General features: G+C 39.1%; 1 protein-coding gene across 7 annotated transcripts in view; it reads left to right on the top strand.

Moving 5' to 3' along the window:
- The window catches only part of ART3 (ADP-ribosyltransferase 3 (inactive)), a 140,626-nt gene that overhangs the window by 95,971 nt on the left and 32,039 nt on the right, over positions 1-12,616 (top strand). For 6 of the 7 annotated variants that reach the window (XM_058722238.1, XM_058722241.1, XM_058722240.1 and 3 more), the window contains one exon: positions 12,457-12,534. In XM_058722238.1, the coding sequence (XP_058578221.1) occupies positions 12,466-12,534 (69 nt within the window). In that variant the 5' untranslated portion in view covers positions 12,457-12,465. Of the gene's footprint in view, positions 1-11,180; positions 11,295-12,456; positions 12,535-12,616 lie in introns of those variants that run through there. The other variant, XM_058722237.1, reaches the window with a different exon arrangement.

Below are 12,616 nucleotides of genomic sequence, written 5' to 3'. Positions count from 1 at the left end.
TCCATTTCTTCACTGGATTATTTGTTTTTCGGGTGTTGAGTTTGGTGATTTCTTTATAGATTTTGGATACTCCTTATCCTATATGTCATTCACAAATATCTTTTCCCATTCCATCGGTTGCCTTTTAGTTTTGTTGATTGTTTCCTTTGCAGTGCAGAAGCTTTTTTTTTTTTTTTTTTTTTTTTTTTTTTTTATGAGATCCCAGTAGTTCATTTTTGCTTTTAATTCCCTTGTTTTGGAGATGTGTCAAGCAAGAAATTGCTGCAGCTGAGGTCAAAGAGGTTGTTGCGTGTTTTCTTCTCTAGGGTTTTGATGGTTTCCTATCTCACATTAAGGTCTTTCATCCATTTTGAGTTTATTTTTGTATATGGTGTAAGAAAGTGGTACAGTTTCATTCTTCTGCTTGTTGCCGTCCAGTTCTTTCAGCACCATTTGCTAAGGAGACTGTCTTTTTTTCCATTGGATACTGTTTCCTGCTTTGTCAAAGATTAGTTGGCCATACATTTGTGGGTCCAATTCTTGGTTCTCTATTCTATCCCACTGGTCTTCTTGGTTCTCTATTCTATCCCACTGGTCTATGTGTCTGTTTTTGTGCCAATACCATGCTGTCTTGATGATTACAGCTTTGTAGTAGAGGCTGAAGTCTGGGATTCTGATGCCTCCCTCTTTGGTTTTCTTCTTTTTTTTTTTTTAATGTTTATTCATATTAGAGACAGAGGGTGAGTGGGGGAGGGGCAGAGAGTGAAGGAGACACAGAATCTGAAGCAGGCTCCAGGTTCTGAGCTGTCAGCACAGAGCCTGATGCAGAGCTCAAACTCAGCAAACCGTGAGATCATGACATGAGCTAAAGTCGGATGCTTAACCAGCTGAGCCACACAGGGGCCCCTGCTTTTATGTTTCAATATTGCTTTGGCTATTTGGGGTCTTTTGTGGTTCCATACAAATTTTAGGATTGTTTGTTCTAGCTTTGAGAAGAATGCCAGTGCAATTTTGATTGGGATTGCATTAATGTGTAGATTGCTTTGGGTAGTATTGGCATTTGAATATTTATTCTTCCAATCCATGAGCATGGAATGTTTTCCCATTTCTTTGTGTCTTCTTCAATTTCCTTCATAAGTTTTCTATAGTTTTCAGTATATGGATCTTTTACATCTTTGGTTAGGTTTATTCCTAGGTATTTTATGGTTCTTGGTGCAATTGTAAATGGGATGCATTTCTTGATTTGTCTTGCTTTTGCTTCATTATTGGTGTATAGAAATGTAACCGGTTTCTGTACATTGATTTTGTACAACTTTGCTGTACAACTTTGCTGAATTAGTGTATCAGTTCTAGCAGCCTTTTGGTGGAGTCTTTTGGTTTTTTGATGTAGAATATCATGTTGTCTGCAAAAAGTGAAAGTTTGGTTTCTTTGCCAATTTTGATGCCTTTTATTTCATTTTGTTATGTGATTGCTGATGCTAGGACTTCCAACACTATGTTAAACAATGGTGGTGAGAGTGGACATCCCTATCGTGTTCCTGGTCTCGGGCGGAAAGCTCTCAGTTTTTTTCTATTGAGGATATTAGCTGTGGCTCATTTCATATAAATGGCTTTTATGATGTTTAGGTATGTTTCTTCTATCTCGACTTTCTTGAGGGTTTTTATTATTAAGAAAGAATGCTGTGTTTTGTCTAATGCTTTTTCTGCATCTATTGATAGGATCGTATGGTTCCCATCCTTTCTTTTATTAATGTGATAGGTCACATAGATTTGTGAATATTGAACCAGCCCTACAGCCCAGGAATGAATCCCACTTGATCATGGTGAATAATACTTTTTATATGTTGTTGAATTCGATTTGCTAGTATCTTGTTGAGAATTTTTGCATCCATGTTCATCAGGAATATTGGCCTGTAATTCTCCTTTTTTGGTGGGGTCTCTGTCTGGTTTGGGAATCAAGGTAATGCTGGCTTCATAGAATGAGTCTGGGACTTTTCCTTCCATTTCTGTTTTTTTGGAACAGCTTGAGAAGGATAGGTATTAACTCTGCTTTAAATGTCTGGTAGAATTCCCCTGGGAAGCCATGTGGCCCAGGACTCTAATTTGTTGGGAGATTTTTGGTAACTAATTCAATTTCTTCACTAGTTACGGGTCTCTTCAAAATTTCTATTTCTTCCCGTTTGAGATTTGGTAGCATGTGGGTGTCTAGGAATTTGTCCATTTCTTCTAGGTTGTCCAGTTTGTTGGCATATAATTTTTCATAGTATTTGCTGATAATTGCTTGTATTTCTGAGGGATTAGTTGTGATAAATCCATTTTCATTCGTGATTTTATCTATTTGGGTCCTCTCTCTTTTTGAGAAGTCTGGCTAGGGGTTTATCAGTTTTGTTTATTTTTTGAAAAAACCAGCTCTTAGTTTCATTGATCTGTTCTGTGTTTTTGGATTCTATATTGTTTATTTCTGCTCTGATCTTTATTTCTCTTCTTCTGCTGGCCTTGAGGTTTCTTTGTTGTTCTGTTTCTAGTTCCTTTAGGTGTGCTGTTAGATTTTATATTTGGGATTTTTCTTGTTTCTTGAGATAGGCCTGGATTGCAAGGTATTTTCCTCTTAGGACTGCCTTTGCTGCATCCCATTGGGTTTTGGGCTGTTGTGTTTTCATTTAAATTTGTTTCCATATATTCTTTAATTTCTTCTTTAATTGCCTGGTTGACCCATTCATTCTTTAGTAGGATGTTCTTTCCAAACTTTTTCCTGTGGTTGATTTCAAGTTTCATAGCGTTGTGATCTGAAAATGTGCATGGTATGATCTCAGTTCTTTTATATTTATTGAGGGATGTTTTGTGACCTAGTATGTGATCTGTCTTGGAGAATGTTCCATGTGCGCTTGAGAAGAATGTATATTCTGCTTTAGGATGAAAAGTTCTGAATATATCTGTCAAGTCCATCTGGTCCAGTGTATCATTCAGGGCCATTGTTTCTTTATTTACTATATAGATGATCTGTCTATTGCTGTAAGTAGGGTATTAAAGTCCCCTGCAATTACCACATTTTTCCCAATAAGATTGCTTATGTTATTAATTGTTTTATATATTTGGGTGCTCTTGAACTTGGTTCATAGACATTTATAATTGTTAGCTCTTCTTGATGGATAGATCCTGTAATTATGATATAATGCCCTTTTTCATCTCTTGTTACAGCCTTTAGTTTGTCTGATATAAGTATGGCTACTCTAGGTTACTTGTGACTTCCAGTAGCATCATAGATCTCCATCCCCTCACTTTGCAATCTGAAGGTGTCCTCAGGTCTAAAATGGGTCTTTTGTGGACAGCAAATAGATGGGTCTTGTTTTTTAATCAATTCTGATACCCTGTGTCTTTTGATTGGAGCATTTTGTCCATTTACATTCAGTGTTATTATTGAAAGATACGGATTAGGGTCATTGTGTTATCTGTAGGTTTCATGCTTGCAGTGATGTCTTTGGTCCCTTGTTGTCTTTGCAACATTACACTCACAGAGTCCCCCTTAGGATCTCTTGTAGGACTGGTGTAGTGGTGATGAACTCCTTCAGGTTTTTTGTTTGTTTTTTTTGTCTAGGAAAACCTTTATCTCTCCTCCTTTCTGAATGACAGGCTTGCTGGATAAAGGATTCTTGGCTAAGTATTTTTCCTATTCAGCACATTGAAAATTTCTTGCCACTCCTTTCTGGCCTGCCAAGTTTCAGTAGATAGGTCTGCTACTACCCTTATGTCTACCCTTGTAGGTTAAGGCCCATTTGTCGCTAGCTGCTTTCAGAATTCTCTCTTTATCTTTGTATTTTGCCAGTTTCACTATGATATGTCATGTAGAAGGTCAATTCCTGTTACATCTGAAGGGAGTTTTCTGTGCCTCCTGGATTTCAGTGTCTGTTTCCTTCCCCAAATTGGGGAAGTTCTCAGCTATGATTTGTTCAAGTACACCTTCCACCCCTTTCTTTCTCTCTTCTTACTGGAACTCCTATGATACGGATATTATTACATTTCATTGAATCACTTAGTTGTCTAATTATTCCCTTGTGGTCCAGAATTTTTTTTATCTCTCTTTTTCTCAGCTTCATCTTTTTCCATAATTTTATCTTCTGTTTCACTTATTCTCCCTGCTTCCTCTTCAGTCCTCACTGTTACTGCCTCTAGTTTATTTTGCACCTCATTTACAACATTTTTAAATTTCATCATGACTATTTTTTTAGTTCCTTGATCTCTGAAACAGTAGATTCTCTGCTGTCTTACATGCTTTTTTCCAAGCCCAATGATTAATCTTATGACTATTATTCTAAATTCTTGTTCAGTTATATTGTGTATATCTGTTTTGATCAATTTTTTAGCTGTCATTTCTTCCTGGAATTTCTTTTGAGGAGAATTCTTCTGTTTCATTGTTTGGGCTAGTTTTCTGTCCTTTATGTGATTTAAAAGCTTGTTATGTGTCCTGCACCTGCAAGCACTACTGTATTAAAGAGGGATTATACAGTGTCCAGGGCCTGGCCCTTCAAGAGGTGTTTTTTGGCATGTGTTACTTGCTCTCTGTTGTTGTTTTTTGGAGTTGTTACTTGCTCTCTGTTGGTTTATTTCCCTACTCCTAGTGATGTTTTGGACCCTCAACCAGGTGTGCTTTGATTTGTTCATAGAAGTAGCCCTGGAAAAGAAAACAAACACACAAACAAACAAAAACACCAGCTACAACAAAACAATGGTGTAGGGGAGTGGTTGATGGAAGAGGCCATACAAAGAGAGAAATGACAGGGGTAGGGAAAAAGAAATGAAAATTCACCAGGCAGAGAAACCAAATGGCTTAATCCAGAGTGAGAGAGAGGAAAATAAAGAAGGAGATATAGAACAGGTGTAAATAAAGAGAATAGATTAAATATGTCTGCTTAAACAAACCAACAGCCAGAATAACCAGAGTAGAGGAGGGAAGAAATAAGGAGAATAGGAAGAAGGGGTGGGGAACTAAATATATATAATGTATATATAATATATGTGTATGTATAATATGTGTATGTATAATATATATATTATACATACACATATTATACATACACAGAACATGAATTGTCCAACACTTAAATCAGGAAATGCAAAACCTCTGGGTGCCTTGGAACTGGTGGCCATGCTGGTCTGGAGGAGGGGCTGTCTGGCTCATCAGCATCAATCCCATTCCTGTAGATATGCAGGTACCAGGCACGGAGGGGTGTGGTTTGTTGTAGGTGGGTCCCACCTTCACTGTGGGCCCACCTTCTGTTCCCTGAAGCCCCACCTTGTTGGTGAGGGGGAGAAAAATGGCCATACCCCATTCTCTCTTCTATGGACCAGGTGTCCCAAGCCACTATGTTCAGGCCATCCTTGCAATGCTTCAGGCGTGAACCAGGTGGTCTGTCCCACTCTGACGACTTCCTTGCTTCCCTGGCACTCAGCTGGGATTTAAACCCTGATGTCTTACAGATTCCCACTCCATGAGTCCTGGTTTCGGGGAAATACCACTCCGTGCCACTGATATATGGCCTCTGGCTGGTGGGAGCAGGCAGTGTTTGTCCTCCAAATGGTTATATACCTTCTTCCCACAGCACTCCAGGGAAGGGATTGCTTTCTCCCACTATGGACTGCACCTCTGAACTAGTTAGTCCTGGGCTGGGCTCCTCTCCTCCCCAGGTGCTTGAACAGGGCAGTTGGCCCCAGTCCAGAGAAAGCCCCGCAGTTAGAGATTGATCCATGGTCCTGGTCCATGGTTTTTCTCTCATCCAGATACAGTCCTGTGCTTCCCCAGCCTCTCTTTCTCTTCCTTTTGTCTCTCCCCAGAAGGGGTCCCTCCCATCTGTGCCTACCTGGCCTGTTTTATCTCTTCCATTCCATAGTCACACAGCACAGCTATGGCCTGCCAAGTTGTCCCCATGGGCCCCTGGAGACATCTTTGTCAGTCTGCAGCCTGGACTCTTGGAATTCAAAGTCCTTTGGCCTCCATACTGCTGTGTTTGAGGGACAAGGGAACCTACTTCTCTGCCTTGTTGGATCTCCCCCACAGATCTGCTTTTTGTCACAACAGTTTTGCCTTTTCTAGAATGTCATTTAAATATTTTCATACCATATATAGTCTGGTCATACCATATAGTCATACCATATAGTCAGTTTGGTAACTGACTTCTTAGCATAATGCTTTTGAGATTCATCTTTGTTGTTGCATATATCAACAAGTCATGCCTTTTTAAAAAACAGCTTTATCGAGATGTAATTCACATACCATACAACTCATCTGTTTAGAATATACAATTTAATGGTTTTGAGTATATTCACAGAATTGTGCAGCCATCACTGCAGTTTTAGAACTACAGATTAATGCAACAATGTGGATGGATTTCAAAGTATTGTGCTAATCCTTTGGACTCATGGAGCAGGAATCTTTAAGACATCAGCGTTTAAATCCCAGCTGAGTGCCAGGGAAGCATGGGAGTCGTTGGAGTGGGACAGACCACCTGGTTCACGCCTGAAGCATTGCAAGGATGGCCTGAACACAGTGGCTTGGGACACCTGGTCCATAGAAGAGAGACTGGGGTATGGCCATTTTTCTCCCCCTCACCAACAAGGCGGGGCTTCAGGGAACAGTAGGCAGGCCCACAGTGGAGGTGGGACCCACCTACAACAAACCACGCCCCTCCGCACTTGGTACCTGCTATCTACAGAAGCGGGGTTGACGCTGATTGAACCAGACAGCCCCTCCTCCAGACCAGTGTGGCCACCAGTTCCAAGGCACCCAGTCAGTCACACCCTGACTACCATTACTGTCACTATCCTGGTTCAAACCACTGTAATCTCTGCTTTCATTATTGTAATAACCTGCAAGCTGCTCTTCCTACTTCATCCCTGCAGACTCTTCTCCCCATAACAGCCAGAGTGAGCCTCTTGAAAAATAAGTGAGATCATGTCATACCTCTGCTCAAACTTTTTCTCCATTCCATTTAGCATAAAATCCAGCATTTTTACAATGGCCTGCAAAGGTTTATATGATCTTTCCACAACCACCCCCACCTTACCTCTGTGACCTTATTATCTCCTACCACTCTGTGGTTACCTATTATTCTGATGTTCCATATTGACCTTTTGTATTTCCTCTGCCTGACTGCTCTTCCACCATAGTCTTCGTAGCTGACTGCCATACCTTCTCCAAATCTTTGCCCACATATTACCTTTTCAGTGAGTCCTCCCTAATCATTGAATTTAAATTGTAAACTCTTCATGTACTCCGAGTCTCCCTTGTAATACTTTTATTTTTTTTTAATTTTTTTTTTAATGTTTATTTATTTTTGAGACAGAGAGAGACACAGCACGAGCAGGGAAGGGGCAGAGAGAGTGAGGGAGACACAGAATGTGAAGCAGGCTCCAGGCTCTGAGCTGTCGGCACAGAGCCCGACGCGGGGCTCGAACTCACGAACCGTGAGATCATGACCTGAGCCGAAGTCGGCCGCTTAACCGACTGAGCCACCCAGGCGCCCCCCTTGTAATACTTTTAAAAAACAGTAGTACTTAATATATTCTAACATACTCATATAATTTGCTTGTTTTGTTATTTGACTCCCATCTGCCACAAGAATATAAACTTGACAAGAGCAAGGTGTTTATTTATTTTGTTCATTGATCTACCCCCTGTATCTCAAACAGTGCCTGGAACATTGTGAGGACTCCTGGGGAGGTGCAGAGATAGCAGACTGAAACACACACCTAGTGTTTCTGAGAAAGACCTGTTTGTCCAGGAGCTTTGGACTGAGGGGCAGGCTTTCGGTTTGGCACACATGGGCGGGGTGTGCTCCATAACCGGTCTTAGAGAACAGTGGCCAATAGATGCATTCTTTGTTCTCTCCCTTGTTCCAGCTTTCCAGTATCTTCTATAAAGGAGCTTACATTACTCTCTGGTGCCCTGATTTTTGCTACCAGGGGATGCCTCTACATCACCTAGGTTTGGTGGTGGCATTCCCATGAGACTATACCTTACAGAGATAGAGTTCTTAAATAGCTACTGCCCCACGGGCTACCACAGCAAGAGGCAAGTCTTTCTGTGAGAGAGGCTTATTAGCTTACATATATGGTAAATTAAATTATGATAAAGGCACCAAGAATATACAATGGGGAAAGGACAGTATCTTTAATAGATGGTGTTGGGAAAACTGGATAGCCACATGCAAAAGAATGAAACTGGACCACTTTCTTAGACCACACACAAAAATTCACTCAAAATGGTTTAAAGACTTAAATGTAAGAAAATAAACCATAAAAACTCTGGAAGAAAACATAGGGAATAAGCTCCTTGATATCAATCTTGGCAGTAAATTTTGGATTTGAGACCAAAAGCAAAGGCAATGAAAGCAAAAGTCCACAATTGGGACTACCTCAAACTAAAAAGTTTCTGCACAGCAAAAGAAACTATTAACAAAAATGAAAAGGCAGTGTACTAAATGGGAGAGAATATTTGCAAATCATGTATGTGATAAGGGGTTAATATCCAAAATATATTAAAAAAAACTCCTACAATTCAACAGTAAAAAAATAAACAGTTTTAAAAATGAGCAGAGGTTCTGAACAGACATTTTTCCAAAGGAGACATACAGAAGGCCAACAGGTAAATGAAAAGACCATCAAAGTCACTAATCATCAGGGAAATTCAAGTAAAAACCACAGTGAGCTATTGCCTCACATTTGTTAGAATGGCTACAGTCAGAAGAAAGGGGTCAGGCTACAGGGGGAAAAAAAAGAAACATGAAATGTTGGAAAGGATGTGAAAAAAAGAGATCTCTGTGTACTGTTGGTGGTAAGTATATATTGGAGCAGCCACTATGAAAAACAATATGGAGTTCCTCAAAAAACTGAAAATAGAACTACCATATGATCTAGCAATTTCACTTCTGGATATTTATATGAAGAAAACAAAACACTAACTTGGAAAGATACGTAGGCACCACCATGTCATTATAGCATTATTTACAGTAGCCAGGATATGGAAACAAACTATATGTCCAACAACAGATGAATGGATAGAGAAATTGTGTGTGTGTATACATACACATACATGTATACACCTATGTAAATAAAATGGGATATCATCAGCCATTGAAAAGAATGAAACCTGGCCATTTGTGAGAACATGGATAGACCTTGAGGACACAATGTAGGTGAAATAAGTCAAAGACAAATATCTTATGATCTCACTTATATGTGGAATCTAAAAAAACAAAAAAAAAAAAAACCCCACCACAAAACAAAACTAAAAAAACCAAGCTCCCTGATACAGAGAACAGATAGGTAGTTTCCAGAGTTGAGGATTGGGAGTGGTGGGCGAAATGGGTGAAGGGAGTCCAAGGTGCAAGTTTCCAGTTACAAAATAAATGTTGTAGGGATGTAATTTACAACATGGTGATTGTAGGTAATACTGTATTGCATATTTGAAAGTTGTTGAGAGAGTAAGGCTTAAAAGTTACCACATACACAAAAATTTATAACTGTATGGTAACATATTAACTAGACTTATCATTTTGTAATATATACAAATATCAAAACATTATGTTGTTATACCTAAATCTAATATATCGTATGTTAATTATATATTAATTTTAAAAAGGTAATAACTGGAATAAAACAGGAGTGGAGCAAAACCGTATTGGGCATAAACAAGGCCAGTCCTGCCTTGAACTTCCTGTGGTGTTTGTTAGGTTCTTTTTGGTGAACTTTGTCTTTTGTGTGATGTGTCGATGAATCTGGAAGGCTTCAGCTTCAAAGACAGGAAAACTCCACTACTGCATTTCCCATAGGCTCACATGCCTGAGACTTAAAACAGTGTCAGTGTGAACATAATGCTTGAAACGTGTACAAACCCTCTTTTTTCCTTTTGACCAAACTTTTTTCTTTAATGATGTTATTGCTGGGAGTCTATTCAGTGTATTAAATTGTATCTTAAATTGCTTAGCCAGTGGGGTGGGAAGAGGTTAGAGGTTTTGAAGGCTGAAGATTAGAGATGGGTTTTGTAAAAATGGGTACACTTTATTTAAAATGTTTACTTGAGTAATAATATATGTATACATGTATACATACAGAGGAAAATACACATAAATGTATAGCTTAGTAATTTTCACAAGCTGAATATATCAGTATAGTCAACACCCAGAACTAAAACCAGCATCCTAAATGCTCTCCTTGTTCCTCTTCAAGTTAATACCTCCTACTCAGAGTAACCGTATTCTGACTCTAATGCTATAGATGTGTTTTGCTTGATTTTGTTACTTTGTATGAATTAAGTCATACAGTCACTTAAATGCATAAATGTTAAGATTTATCCACATTTCTTACATATGGTTAGAGTTTATTCATTTTCAGTGCTATACAAAATACCATTGTATGAATATAACGATGTATCCCATTCTGTTGTTAGCCATTTGGATGGTTTCCAGGTTGGGGCCATTATACATAGTGTACTATCCCAATACATTCTTTTAATGTATTTTGATTTATATATATGCATAAATTGCCTAGGACATTTCACAGTTTTTTATCTATAGTCCATAAACTCCGTGTTCTTTGGCGTTACAGTCAATATATTTACTATGTGTACCATACTCAAACGAGAGCTACAGTTCCAAGTATTACCAAATCCTTCCCTTCTTGGTGTTCTCACTAGACTTTTTCTAAAATTCACTTAGGTTTTTAACATGTATTTTGGTTAAGTATGCATATTAATGTGTTTTATCGCATCGGGAGTACTTTTTAGTACTTTGTTTTACGTGCTTGTGTATCCCAGCAGCTGGCACAGTATCTGAAAAATAGTAAGCTGGGTGAGTGAATGGTGATAGTCATTATTGCCAGAGATTAACACAGCAAGTTCCCCTAGTTATGTGAACCATCTTGCTAGGGTAAAATCCTTGCTTTAGTTCGACATCTCAGAGTCAAAGGTTAGGAAAGGAGGTGATCACACTCTGAGAAGCCTACAGTAGGGTTCAGAACTGAACATGGTGTGTGGTTAGAGGGAATTGCTGTGGCTTTACAAGCCTCTTGGAGATTTCATGTGTTAACAGCAGTGATTCCAAAGGATAGTGTGGGGGCCAGATATAAATAGCAGGACACAAATGGGGTAATGTGCCACTGCCAGGCTACTGCTGGGGGTGTTTATAAAAAGAAAAGTATTCCCTTCTCAGCTCTCACTGTCAACAACCTCCTATCCTGAAGACACGCTTACCACAACTGAAAGAGTGGGGAAACAGTTTGAGACCTAGCATCATTTAAACTTCCTCCACAGGCAGAAAAGCCAGGTAAACATTTTGACTTATTTACACTCAGACTACGGAAGTAAAGAATTTTCAAGAAAACCCTAATTCAGAGCTTGCTTGGCACTCATGACAATTATCTATCAAGTATTATATTTTGAATCATTTTTAGAAAGTGAAGTTTAACACAAAAGTGACATTTTGGTAGTATATGTTAGTATCTCTAGTGAAAAAGGCTGCTCCTGAATAAAAATAGGAATGTGGGGCCAAAGGGAAGACTTTCCTTTCCCCCGTGCTTTTCATTCCCATTTGCAGATGCCAGAATATGGTGAATGGTAGGATAAAATAGAGGTCTCGGTTCAGTTCCAGTAATGTCAACTTTGTTGTAGGTATGTGGAAGGAACTGTAGACCAACCTTTAATTGACTCATTTAATGGCTGTGAGAGAGCTTCAGCTCTTGAGGGCCTCTCACCCTCCTGTTTACCCCCTTTCAGTCTCATAAACATCGGGACAAGGATTGGGCGTATGGCCAATAGAGTTGTATAATCTTATTAGAATTGTTGCTTACCACGTTTTTTCTTATTTTCATTCCCACCATCAGAAATGTATGCAAGACACTTGTTTTATCCTTGAGCTTCTTTTGAATGTAAATATTTGGGGGAAGGAGGACCCCTTGGTAACTCTCTGGTTTGTACCACTATTGGGCTCATCGTTCCTTCCATCCTACCCAAATATGTGTGACTTGGTTTGCAAAGAAGTTAAGAGAATGCATGATGTGCATGGACAGTAACTACTGGAGACCTTTTGGAAACTGGGAACTTGGAGATCACCAATCTAAAATGGTGATTTTTAGTTTATATTATTTCTTGTGTATGCTGAGGAGAAACTTAGAGACAGGAAGAAATTATGACTACCAGTGACTGACTATGGTAGAAGAGACAACACAACTGGAAATGGATAGATTTAATCTTGAGCAAATTGCTAAAGTTCTTGGAGCTTTTGCTTCCTCATCTGTAGAATGAGAGTCTTAGACCACCAGACAAATTATAATAGACCTTACAGCCATTGGAAACTTATTGATGATCACTTCCTGACCATCATGATACTTTCACCGTGAATGAAAATATATATAGTGTGTCATCCTGCTGTACGTACCTAAACCTCTTTTTTAAAACAACTAAATTGGAATTTCTCCCTTTTAATTTAGAAGAGAAAAATGAAGACAGGACATTTTGATATGGTCACCATGCTGCTGGCAGCGGTGATTCTAATGGACATTTTCCAGGTAATGTTTGGAATGGGAAGTATGTGGTCATTGGAATGGGAACTCTTGATATAATGTTGCCTGAGGCATCCATGTGGGTTGA

This window comes from Neofelis nebulosa, chromosome 3, assembly GCF_028018385.1.
Source record: "Neofelis nebulosa isolate mNeoNeb1 chromosome 3, mNeoNeb1.pri, whole genome shotgun sequence".
Taxonomy (NCBI): Eukaryota; Metazoa; Chordata; class Mammalia; order Carnivora; family Felidae; genus Neofelis; species Neofelis nebulosa.
The sequence above is the reverse complement of the archived record's forward strand: the minus strand, read 5'-3'. Positions and strand labels throughout refer to the sequence as shown.